This window comes from Labeo rohita, chromosome 13 (assembly GCF_022985175.1).
Source record: "Labeo rohita strain BAU-BD-2019 chromosome 13, IGBB_LRoh.1.0, whole genome shotgun sequence".
Classification (NCBI taxonomy): domain Eukaryota; kingdom Metazoa; phylum Chordata; class Actinopteri; order Cypriniformes; family Cyprinidae; genus Labeo; species Labeo rohita.
Genome location: NC_066881.1, coordinates 20,542,536 through 20,556,399, shown reverse-complemented (window position 1 = coordinate 20,556,399; position 13,864 = coordinate 20,542,536). Strand labels below are relative to the sequence as shown.

The 13,864-nt window shown below is 39.7% G+C and overlaps 1 protein-coding gene across 2 annotated transcripts in view; it reads right to left on the bottom strand.

Moving 5' to 3' along the window:
- unc5b (unc-5 netrin receptor B) overlaps positions 1-13,807 on the bottom strand; it is a 69,206-nt gene extending 55,399 nt beyond the window's left edge. For both annotated transcript variants that reach the window (XM_051126686.1, XM_051126687.1), the window contains exon 1: positions 13,120-13,807. In XM_051126686.1, the coding sequence (XP_050982643.1) occupies positions 13,120-13,207 (88 nt within the window). In that variant the 5' untranslated portion in view covers positions 13,208-13,807. The remainder of the gene's footprint in view (positions 1-13,119) is intronic.
- Between the last annotated feature and the right edge of the window lie 57 nt (positions 13,808-13,864).

Sequence of the window (13,864 nt, the reverse complement as noted above, 5' to 3'; positions counted from 1 at the left end):
CTTGGCTTACAGTATAGAGACGGTTCAGATGGACGGGTTGAGACTGACTGATTTTGCTGCTATAGAAAGAATGAGAATCTTATGGAGTTCAACTGATTTCAGCTGTCTTTCATTCTGTGATAAAAGACAAACTTTTTAGGTCCTCTGCAGTGCAAGAAATTAAATTCATTTTCAAAACAGCCAGTTATTTTTTAATTTATTGTTATCAGTTGCTAGCTCGATATTTAATTATCCATGCTCATTTCCCATTTTTACACTTGCCATCATCTAACTCTACTTAAAGTTCATCTTTAAAAAACTGATAATGTAATAGTCACCAAATCTCATTAAAAAATGTCATAATGTTGTAGTTGTAGCATCTTTAGTTATTTGTCTGTTTGTTTAGCTAGCCATTAGAGATGCAACATACCTTGGTTTTTTACCACGTTTTTTGGATCGGTTCAGTTCTGATAGCTTGCCACATCAGTCATAATTTTTTTTTTTTGCATCTAATTAACAACAAAATACTTCTGTAAACCTTTGTACAGTGGAAAAAATGTGGATTATTATATGTCTGCTTAAATTGAGAGAGGTAGATTTTTACGAAAATGGGGGTTTCATTCATACTGGACGCCATCTCTAATCTCTAATATGGATAAAGGCATCGTTATCGCTGTAACTGAATAAAAACAAGATATCCACAAGTTTCCGGGGGGCGCTACTGTAAAAAAGAACGTGGGTACAACTTCCAGTGAGGCGGCGGACGTAGTATACCAATGGTATTTGTGTGCTAATTAGCAAAGAGGCTAAGTGTTTTTTAGACCATTGTTTACTTTGTAAAGATAAACATCTTTATGAGAGATGCCATTACGTTCTTATATGCACAACATATGCTTTTCGAATTTGTGTTCCCACATCATTTGCAAGTTTGGATTGCTAAATTTTGAATGACTGTCAACTAGTGAAATGATATTTGAACCAAGACATCAGAGCTTGTGTTAAAGGGCATGCCAGATGAAGCCTCGATTCGAGCCTTGTTAACGTAGAAATCCCTTTCGTAAAAGCCTCACTTTCTGTCCAGTCATGTGCGCGATTCACTTTGCGTGTCCTAATGTTCGACCCCCAGATCTTACTTTTCATTGGGACCTATTTAATAATTACATTTTTTAATACCCAGTCATACAAGTAATATGAAGAATACAAATTATTACAGGAAAATTAAATATATGCCATATATATGCAATTAATATATTTATACATTATTCTTCTATTACATCATACTGATATTCGTACTTACATTTAATGGCACAATTCAATGGGTAAATTAATTTATCAGTCAGAAATTCAACGAACAAATACACACACGGTTAGGCTTTTATTTGTGCGTATAGCTTATCTATGGAAAATTGTGGTGAATGCTTATTCTGACGGAGCTTTAGTCTTTTGGCTGCTTTATTTTTTACTAACCACCAGATTGCGCTGTTTTCGACACTCTCGAAGCTCTCGAATCTTTTCCCGAAACAGTCAGAAGAAAGTCTCGGTGCTTCACAAGGCTTCATTTGCATTACTCCTGTCAACTGTTGAATTAATGAGTGTCACGTCCTGCTTGTTTACTTTGAACCGGAAGATGCTCCCACTTTTGACGCAAGGCCTCATGGGGCGTAGGAAACTTGTGGATAACTAACGTTTTGTATGATGAAATGTAAGGACAATAAAGACTTGGCTGCAATAATATATGGTTTATCTGTGTTCTTCAAGCCATCTTGGGTATTTTCATAATGATTAAGTATATTTGTAAGCCATTGCTAATCGACATACAGTATAGAATATATTGTCTGCCTCATTCTATGATAAAAGCCACATCAGATCACAAAAGGAAGTTATTTCAAACACTCGACTGATGCTGTGAAGTAAAAATAAGTTATAATGTTCTATAGGTTGTGTACACACACTGCCAACACACATTTATGTTCAAACAACATGTAAAAGTGAGTTTTGCATCCGATGGCCCCTTTAAGACTTGTGTAACTAAATTAATGTTTTAAAAGGTCAACTTTAAGGCAAGGCTGTTCAAATGTAAAAACAGGAGAAATGAGCATAAACAATTAAATATGTAATATTAACTAATATCACTCTATTACCAGTGTTGTTCTGATATATCATGAATTCACTATGAAAATCAGAATGAAACACAATGGGTCTTGACAACTGTCTGGTCAAATAATAAAAAGTCCTAGTGTACATTTTAAATAATGTTTGTTATTGTTATTAAGCTTTATCTTAGTCATGTCACATACAGGCATACAAACCTCAACACTAAAGAACTAGTCTCACATACAGAAGTCTATTGGGAGGGAAAAAAAACACTCTCCCACCACTGGTCTGACAACATGATGTCAGAAATCATTCTTTAAAGAAAGTCCCACTGCTTCACTTCAACATTAATCAATCAAAGAGAAACACCCTGCCCACATCTCAGCTTTCAGATCAATAAACATCTTCACAGCCTTCGTGAGTGTGATCCTGCTCCCCCTCCCCATAGACCTCAGGTCTGGCTGGGCTCTGTACAGAGCGCTCCGGAGCGAGGCGTGCAGGGGCGGCAGAGTTTAGAACGGTCGCGCGGAGAGTTAATGAAGCCACACCAGTCAGCATGGTCGTCCATCTGTTTCCATAATCCTCGTAAACATGAGCCACACTGTGATAGGGCGCTAGCCAACCCCATTGCTGTGATTTACAGACATAAGGACAGTGCTCGCTGTGAATGGCTGGATGAGCAGGAGGGGTTTGGGAAAGCGCTGACCGTGACTGCTTTTAGGAGATGTCCCCGTAAAGCTTCGAAGTCTGCGAGTAGTGGCAATCGTGCTCAGCTCACCTGCTAATCGGGGGAGAGAGGTGGAGCGGAGCTGAGTGAGCAAAAAGGTGAGAGTGAGGTCGGCCGTGCCGTCCATCTGTCCATCAGCGGGTAAGAGGCTTGGGGAACCGAAGAGGGGGCACAAGTAAAAATACAAGTGAACACAGAAAATCCAAACATTTGATGCCAATCTAGATTAAGGTAAAGTGTCAAAGGACAGAGCGAAGCTTGCTGAGTTTGCACAAGTGAGGTGCGTGAAAACACACTTGATTGACAGGCCTTGTGAACATGGCCTTGCTGTGAACCCCAGTTAGTAGTTTAAGATCCCCTCTGCTTCACTTCACTCTCCAATTTGGGCTTTCTCACTCATCCCATCACCCACAACCTGTCAGGTTCTGCTACCTTTTGCACTTTTAAACCATTTTTGTGTCTGAACTTGCTATTCTACTCCATAACCTGCTTACTAAAAAACAAAGCACATTGTCAAGTTTTACGAGATTTGAGAATATTTTTGAACACCTAAAGTAATTTGGAGATTCATTTGGATACATTTCAGTTACATACTTTGCTTCTTGTATTTTGCCAAACTGCAAAACGGCTTCAACTCCTTTGATTTCTGACGTCATGCCCTGACACATAAAAATGTGACCTTATTTAAATGTCAGGAATGCCTTTTGAGTATTCAGAAACTTGGTCCACCCCGTCACAGTGAGGTTGAAGAAAGTATGGTTCGATACTGTTATTCTTGAATATTTTCTTCCTAAATGCGTTTTGGTAATTTCATAATTTATACAGAGTTTTAGACTCATTCAAACCAGTAATTTGTCTACTATAATTTTAACTAAACCATTCTTGTGTCTGACCTTGCTATGCTACTCCTTAACTTGCTTACTAATCAACAAAGCACACTGTCCAGTTTTACGAGATTTGAGAACATATTTGAACATCTAAAGTAATTTGGAGATCATTTGGCCATAGTTACTCATTTTACTTATTTTGTTTTGCTAACCTGCAAAACTTATACTGAACTCCTCTGATTTCTGACATCACAGCCTGACACATAAAAATATGACCTTATTTGAATGTCAGGGATGCCTTTTTGAGTATTCAGAAACTTGGCCCACCCAGTCACAGTGAGGCAGTAGAAAGTATGGCTGATGCTGTTATTCCTGAACATTTTCTTCCTAAATGTGTTTTGCTAATTTCATAATTTATGCAGTGTTTCAGACTCATTTAAACCAATAATTTGTCTCTAACTATTCATTAAAATAAACGCATTGTAAGAGTCATTTGCTTCAGGAGAAGGCTGGTTGTGATGTACATTTTTGATTCACTAAAAAGAACTGGTTTGTACAAGTCATTTTCAGTTTTGTTTGTTTTTGCCTGCAGCCCATGAGAACAACTTAAAAAAGATGTACATTGTATTTTTATTGCATCACATTTAATACAGACCTCAAAATCAGTACAGCGAGTTTTCAAATGAAGACTGTGATTATCTATCTATATTTTTGCCCAGCCCTACAAAGTCTTTAGTTCAGTGTCCTTATGCAATCAGAAGCTGATTTTATTGAAACAAGAAGCATCTGAAACCTTTGTGCAACATGACATTTACGAGACGACTGTAAAATCAAATTGCGTTGCATCTCTGCATCAGGCGTTTTTACTTTTGCAAGTCCAACTTTACTTTCTGTACAACTAAAAGTACCCCACCCCTAAAAGCATGTTTGAAAGGGAATGACAGTGAATTACAAAACCAATTTTTCTGCATTTTGAACACATTAAGCGGCTCTAGATTGGATGGCGGCTCCAGAACCAGAACCTTGTTGGTGGGAAAGCAGCACCAGACTCTGGGAGTCGTGCCAGAGGGTGTGGAAGCGGCAACAACACATACTCCACAGGGATTAAGCATCACTATTTTGCTTTTCCCAGAACAAGCCCAGCAGTCAGGGTGCAGCCAAAATCCACGACACTCATCCCAAGGGCGTTGACTGTGGAACCAGGCCTCTTGGACTAGACATGACCTGCTTTAGATGAGTAAAGAGTGCCTTTCATTGGAATCACATGTGTAAAGGTCAAACACTACGCAACAGCTCCAGCGCATAAAACATTTACTGCATTGCTTTCACTGTGAACCTGTATTTGAAACCTCTAAAGTGAATATGTTTATTAACATTTATACACTTCTTGAGTGTTAAACACTCTCATTTCCCGGTCAGGCAGAGTCAGGGCTGCTCCATTACAAAAGCACATTGTGTGTGGCCTTCTACATCTGGCACAAAGAAAACTAAAGCGACGCCACAAGAGGACATTACTCTTTGGTCACACACCATCAGACTGCCTTTACCGGCACGCCACACACACAGGGGACGTTTCGTTCCAGCACTTCGACATTGAAAACCAGCCGCTGAGCAAGCATGTGTGTGTTCCCGGGTAAGACATGCCACATCCCTCCCAAGAGGCCCCCTGTAGCATGCAACCCATGGCAGGACCCTAATAAAACCCCCCAGAGATCCTCAGCTCCATAATATTCCTCAACCCCTGGGGCAGATGGGAGTCTTAATAGGCGTTAAACTCAGAGAGATAGGATTCTCCACACAGCCTTTCGAAAAGGGAACTCCACAAACCCCCAACACAATAAAGGAGCCAGAAAGAATGAGAGCACATAAGGGAGTGCGCAAACACGAGTGGATAGGAGATGAATGAACTGCTAAAAAGAACAAGAGAAAGCTGTTCGACAACAAAAACAATGAAATATTGGAAAGAGATGCTAGAAAACCATACCGACACACTTCGGCATAAACCGCAGATTGGCTGAAGTCTAATCTTCAAGCATGGACTGAGCTGAACTTCCTTTGAAGGCTAAGAAGATGAGGGAAATCTCCATGGCCTCAGAAAGTCTCCCTTTCAAGACAGGAAGCACAAAGGCAGGTGGACCGCAGGAGACCTATTCACGTGGCCCTGGCACCACCGCTTCCAGACCCCTGCCGAAAGGAATCTGACATGCTACCCAAACCCCCACCGGCACCATCAGGGGGTCTGAACTGAAGGCTCTTCACTCCTGATTTTCATAACTCTTTTAACTTTCACATATTACTTTCAAGATCCTGATGCAAGGCCAGTCAGACTCAGAAGAGAAGCTTAGAGAGCAAAAAAGACCAACTTTACAAGTCACATCCATCTATCAATCAAAATGAGAAGTATCATTTCTCTAGCCAGCACAACTCAAAGCAGAGCTTTTGACAGACTGAGAGTGAGCGACTGATGCTCCTGGATGTCTGTCATGCAGTTGGTTTGGAATGGATGCTACTGTATGTAGCAATCGCTGGACCCTGCCAGACACAGCAGCCTGGGGAAAGGCTGTCCGCCAAAGACACTGTTGGCTTGGCATGAGCCTTGGCTGCAGGTCTGGCTCATTGTGAAATATTCAGGCATTTCCTAGAAGGGAAGTGTGAAGCTCTGAGTCTGAGGCTGGCGTTAACAAGAAGAAAAGATGAAAGACTTGGTCATACGTACAGTAAAGCCCTACGAATTGCAACTCAAACATGCCATTGTTCGTGAGGACTGAATAAGAAGTGTGACTGTGAATGGAAAGCCGAGACAGGAAACACAAACATACACCGTCAGTCACTCTCTCGCTGCCTAAAGGAGTTGCAAGTTACGCTGACCCCTCCTCCTCCTCGCCCTTCACCCCACAAACACCCCACACACGGTGGCAAAAAAGAGCCCCATTCAGTTCTCTATTCAACCCCTGCACAAAGCCACCCCACCGAGTCATTCTTCTACGGACCCTGTCGCTCTCCGCCCCTCCGACCCACCACCACCACCCAGCTGCCGTAAACCTGGGTGGGGTGAAGAGTCTCCCTCTCTTGTATTCTCATTCAACTATCCACTCCTCGCTTTGACTTCATTAAAGTCTCTTTCTTTGCTTTCCCATCATCCACCCATCACTATATACACAGTGTTCCCCCTCAACAGATTCTCTGTTCTTCTTGCTCATGTATCCTTGAAGTCAGTTTTTCTGCAACTACTGCAAGTCTAACAAGTGCTTTGAAATATCAGCTGCTTGTTACTGCAAAATACACCCAGACAGGATGATTGGGACTCTGACTTTAAGTTAAAGAGGTATATTTCATGCAAAAATTATGCATGACATCCCTTCTGAAAATGAACCATGCTTTTATTACATATACAAACATGGTTACTGTAGTTAAACCATGGTAACCACAAACTAACCATGGTTTTGCCACACTCTTAAAAAATGCTGGGTTCAGCCCGTTGGGTCATTTTATTGGGTTGTTTTTAATATTTTTACCCAGGTGCTGGGTTATTTTAACTTGTTGGGTCATTTTATTGGGTTATTTTTTATATTTTTTTTCTGTAATTAAGTTGCTGGGTCATTTTTAACGCTGGGTTATTTTTTTCTACCCAACCGCTGGGTTAAGCCTGTCTCTGACGAAACAACCCAGCTGCTGAGTTACAGTAAGAGTGCAGGATTTTTGAGTCTTCTACAGGAGAGAGCAGTTCTCAGCGCCGCCGATTTCGTGGCGAAAGGTTTGTATACATTTTATTTCATTTGTAAAGTCTTTACTGTGCTGTAGATTATGTTATTTTATGTAACGCAACATACAAGGATAAGATGTCAGTCAGCTGCGTCAGCAGCGGTCACTTCGTATGATGGAAACGCCTTTTGCCTTGTATTAAATAAATGGATTTTATTTGTTAAAGATCTCAGTTTCATTTAATTTGATGTTTAAATATGTTCTCTAATGTCAGTACTATTTGTTTATGGGCAGGTTTTAAAGTAAGTCACGGCATCTTTCAGCTACAAGTAAAAAGCGAGTCTGTGGTCTGAAGTTCGCAGTTAACTCGGAGAACAGCAGCCGTTCACCAGCTCCGGTGAACACACCAGCATGGGAATTAGTGCTATTTTGGTAAAAAGTGATTGGAGGGAATGGTTAAATACACTAAAATTGCAATGCTACTTTTAAATGTTACATTTTTTATTTCTAAAATGCTTGTTAAATAAGTTTAAATGTAAAAATAGTTGACTTGAATAAAATAACCCAGCAATATCTGTCCAATATTTACCTAACGTTAGGTTGCCAAATAACCCAAGTTGTGTTGTTTTTAACCCAGCATCTTTTAGAGTGTACACTAATCATGGTATTTGTAGTAGAACTGTGGCAATCAATACACTTTCACTATAATAAAACCATGGTTAATTTTCGTAAGGGAGTGCAATGCTTAATTGCGAGACGACTTACCAAATAAATGAATAAACAAATACGTACAATATTAAGTATTGATTTGAGCTGAAATTAATTATTAACTTAAGAATAAAGCATAGTCCATTATGAAGTAGAAAACAATCAGCCTAGCAGCAAGATGAACACTACAAGAAAATTCAATTGCATATTTATTATTAATCTGCAATCAATTTTTATATGGACTAGTTAGCCAAAATAGCTTCTTTCTCCATTTCAAATTCTCTCTTATTCAGCTATTTGTGTCTCTCACCAATTAACTGTTTTTTATAAGCAATATTTTCTACTTCTTTCCATTTTCTACCAGAGAATTTATGCTCACCATATATATGCTAAAAGTTTGCCAAAGTTATTTTTACTATAGTCAGCTATTCTGGCATTAAAAGACAACAACAATGGCAGACATGAAAGTAGGATGCTATGTTCTATGAACAACAGTGAAATGAATAATTGAATCATCATTATACATAACTACAAAACTGCTGAATGCAACAACTGACCAATCAGAATCAAGTATAACAGAGAGCCGTGCAATAAATCTTTTTAACCTAGTGTCCTCTTCCTTCCTCTCACACACACTCTCTTTCCTGTTTGTTCCAGATTTATGATGGTGTACATGCTCAGTATTGGCAAAGCATTAAAAATGTCCACCATTAATACAGAGAGCTCCAGGCATCGATAAGAACCTTAATAAAAACATCTCCACTCAACGATCTGCTCATCACTCGCTCGTCTCTGTCGCTGTCCCTCACTCTCCCTCCTTCTCTCGCTCCGTCGCTGTCTTCTTCTCTCAGACTGTGCCAGGGACTTAATGATGCTTGAATGCCAATGCTTCTGACTCCTGACTTTTCACTCTCACTCTCTTTTTTTAATAAAGTCTATTTAAAAGGCAATCCCTGGGCTCCATCTATCTCAATACATCTCTCGAAGATATAATTCTCAGGCTTATCTCTACTATTTACTTTTAAGTACTAGATGAACACAACTGCACTTCATTCTTCATACACATATCCACATATACTCAAGGGTCATTCTGTGTACTAGAAACACAAATTTAATACAAAACTTGCATATTTTGGGAGTGGGAATGGTTTAATTTTTTAATAGTTGATCTATGTCTATTTGCATCAAATGGATTGTTATAGATCGTTTTTTTTTTCAAGTTAAAAAATACAAATATAGAAATTCTGATCAACACATAAGCCAATAATTAGACTCACTTTTCTGTATAAACCTAGGATTACAATTAAGATTTCATTGTCTGTCTTTTTTAAAGATTAACCTTAAGTAAGAATGGCAAAGTTTATCAAAATTTTAAAAATAGGTAGAAATGAAAATGCACAATTAAATATTAGCCAATATACACTACTGTCACATATATTTAAGTTTGCGGTTGGTTGATTTTTTTTTTTTTTTTTGAAAGAAGCCTCTTTTTCACACCACGGCTACGTAATAATAAACATATTATTGTGAAATATTAATACCATGTAAAATAACTGTTTTCTATTTTTCAAACATATAAATTTAAAAATGCAATTTATTCCTATGATGACAATGCTGAATGTTACACATGATCCTTCATAAATGACTCTAATATGCTGATTTGGCACTCTTATTATAAGCAATGTTGAAAGCAGCTTGTTTTGTAACATTGTAAATGCCTTTAAAAGTTTACTAAAAATATTAAAAGTATGAATAGTAGTGTACGTCAAATGATAACTGATATATAAAAAAAATTAATAAATAATCTGACAATTCAGCATGTAATTTAGCCAGGCACTAATGAAGTGCTACTAACAGCCCTCAACAAGTATCTGCACTGCCACTCTCACACCTGCCTGCTCAGACGACACATGTCCAGCACCACTTCAGAAATCCATTGCATCATAAACAGATCACACACACCACCATAAACTGCTTTAAAATATTAAAGAGGGCCACTTTACAGTGATGAATAATACAGTATGGGGGTGAGTGGAAAACCAGCGATCTCCTCCAGTGCTCTCTCCTCACCCCTCTCTCTGCCTCCCACAGCGGCCATAAAGCTAATGCACACCACAAGACTGGCGGTTCAGATCTCTGCCAGACCTCTCACCGATCCATGCATTCCTTCCTTCGCATTTCCCTTCCTCTAGACCTAATTACAAGTCTTACAGATTCTCTTCCTACCTCAGTTTTCTTCTCTTTGCCTTTTGTAGATTTTGCATTCATAACTACATTTCACAACGTGAATCTTACAATTCACAGCAAGCAAACTCAACCACAGTTGACCTATTCTCAGAGATAACCAATTATCCCCCCACGCCCTGAACTACCGGCGGAGAATTCCGGCAGCCTTGACTGGGAGGATCCGACATGCTATGCTCTCTGAACATGATGGGCAATCAAGAGGACACCTCCCTACTCCATCTTGACCTTAGGCCCTTCAGCTTAACCTACACCCGCCCACATTTCCACCAGCGGAGCTGGTCACTAGGCCTGAACTTAATCCTCTTGAAACTGTCTAAACAATACGTCTCAAAAGTTCTCGAGTGTGTCTTCTCCAACTCCTAAAACACGCACCCATGCGTGCGAATCCAGACAGTGCGACTCCATTACGTACACAACAGCACACGGCTGCCGCCTCGATCCAGCTCAAGCGTGTATACAGGGATGTTCTGCCAAACAAACACTCATGCATACACACACACATGCAGACAAACAGGGAGGAGAAAAGCTGATGGGGCAAAGGAGCCAGAAGTGGGTTCCTGGCAGTCTGGGTAATTAATGTGTATGTCAACACTGAGAGAGCTGTACCATACAGGAAATCTGAGCTCAGCACATCTACAATACAGACAGACAGGAGGGGGAGAGGAAGAATACAGGAATGGACAGAATGAGAGAGAAGATAAACGTTATCCATCTTGACTCTGATGTTTTATGGATGATATGAAATATGTGCTGGCATCTCTGTCTCAACAAGAGACAGGCTTGGAGTACTACTGTCTGTAAAATCTAGATGGTTCATGTATACCCGAGGAGTTTCTCACATACTGTATAGAGGAGACCGGGGCAAGTTGTCACTTTTTTTTTTTTTTTAACTACAGTGAATTATTTTTAGAGTGGGTTCATCTAGATACTTTTTGTATAATTCCTGACTACAAAAAAAGTGACTGAATCTTTCTGTTATTGCCCAGGGAAAAAAACAAGACACAGTTTGCTAAGCACACATCCAATAACAGGGCATGTTATCTCACTACAGTATGTTGGGGTAAGTTTTCACAACGGTCTAATACAAACTGTTCAGCAAATTTTTAACAGGAAATCAACTATAAACTGCAAAAAATGACAAGCTATTGCACAAAAATATTAAGCCAGTTTGACCAATTTATAACATTTGAAACATGTGACAACCCAAAAAAATCCTCAAAACATAGTTCTCACCTATTCAGTTAAAAGCTACATTTGTAGTTGTTTTATTTAGACAACTTCCCTGTGTGACAACCAGCCCCGATCTTGTCTATATCAAAACCCTGAGGTCGAAATAGGCATGTTTTCTACAATGGTCTCCGCTGCAGGTAGATCATTAAGGACAAGGACACTTAAACTGCAGTTCACATCCGTCTCCAAATCTGAAGTTAAATCAACCTCTCCTTTCTCCGTCCAATTTCTCTTTCCCATTGGAAAACCAATCAGCTAAACTCTTTGAATGTGCACTTCTACGTCAATCTGATTATATATGTGGCCAGAGCACGGACAGGGAGAGAGATTTCTTTGACGCTTCATTGCTTCCCGTCACTTCTAAGGTCAGACAGAAGGTAGGCTAGCCTTCATGCAGAAACAATAACACCTCACAACATGATCTACTCATGAATATTTCTCCTTTGTATGGTAAATAATATCCAGAACTTGTCAAATATGTCAGCGAATGGTTTGGTTATTTTTATTAGATCATTTTCAGAGGAATTTCAAACTTGCTGCATAATCATTGCTGCCAATTCACAATTCTCCAAATTCTTCTATACAAAGTCCATAAACAGCATGAATTTGTAAAATACATCACTGCTTACAAACAAAATTAAGCTGCTCTCAGCAAAATTCATTACCCCACACAATTAAGCTTTAAAAACATCTTCAGAGGAACTTCTACCACCACTTAATCAAGAGCATGTGCTAAACGTAACCCTAAACTACATCAATCGGAAAAGTAAAACAACAGAGAGGAAGAGATTTTAAAGCAGCACGCTTTAATTCAGAATTCACTATCTCTGCTTTCCCTCAGATGTTGTTTCCTTTTTTACGTGGTTTATTTTTTTCTGTCTTTCAGGAGCCAGGAAGGCATTGAGCTAAACCTTAATTACTCCAAGAACACCAGGGGTTCTGCTTTTTATCCGCTGCTTGGAAGCTCAGCATGGCAAGCAGAAAGAGAGGAGATCAACAGAATATTCCTCTCTGAAGGCAGAGAGAGAGAGATGAGCGCACATGCAGCAGTCACATCCCTTCATCTGGTTCTCCGTTACCTATTACACTGCTTTACTAGATAGATAGATAGATAGATAGATAGATAGATAGAGCACAGGGTTTAATATTTAAAATGAACAGTGCCACCTGTTATATTTCAGACATAATGCATGGAGACATTTAGTAAAGTGGATCAACAAAAACATTATTCAATACATTTTCCCCATAATCCCTCTATTAATGCTTCAGTCTCTTACAAAAGATTGTAGGAGCTTCTATGCAATTAAAAGAATAGGCCAGAAAACAGCAAAGCAGATTTCTTGATAAAGGTCTCATGAGTCATCTTCTTATTTCTATAAAAAAAAAAAGGCTTGATATTCTTGATAGTCGACAAATGTTGAGAAACACAAATCCTGCTTGACGACCTCATTATCACTAAACTTATCTGTGTTTTGGGTGTGTATATGTGAGTGTGAGTGCTTAGAAAACCCACTCCTGCTCTCCCGTGTTACAGAAGGAAAGTATAAGGAACTGTTTTATTATTAATATGTACATTATTCATATTAATATAATAATAGCTCGTACCTGCATGGATCACAAAGGTTGCGCAGAGTAGAACTAAACCGAGCAGGGAGGCGGGAGACTGGTCGCGGTGTATCCACGCTGAGAGCATCTTCACCCGGTCACGCTACTGCCAAATGCCCCCCAGGTGCTCTCGCTCCAGTCGGCTGAAGTCTCGCTGAATCCTCTGCGAAGGATACTTCAAATAGTGTGAAACGTGGAGGCGGGTTCCTCCTTAAACTTCACAAACTTACAAAAAGGTTTGCAACAAAACCTATTTCCCCAAATCAGGACGCGACAATTTTTTTTAATTACAGTTACAAAAACGTTCAGTCAGGCACACTGCAGTCCTCGTCCGTAGTGAAACACAAAATAGCCAACAACCTGCGTAAAGTTCATCTCATTCACAACTCCACTGAACGAGCGAACGCCTTTTCTCTGGTACTCTTTGACAACAACTGAATTTTCCGCGAACGAATCGAAAACAAAAGTACTTGACAGCTTTATTCCTCTTGGGGCGAGTAGAAAAAGTTGTCCTTAAGCGTTAAATATAATGCCATAGTTGTGAGGTCTCCGCTGTTATCTGTGGAGCGCCATAGTCCTGACACTGCCGCTCGTCTGTGTCTCGAGTACTGAGTGTAAACACACGAACACGGGTATGAAGCGCAAGCCTCCAGACTCTCATCTCCCATCAGCCAATCATCAACACTCACACTCACAGACCCACACTGAGCACTGGCGAGCAGAGACGCGAATAGAGATGTGAATG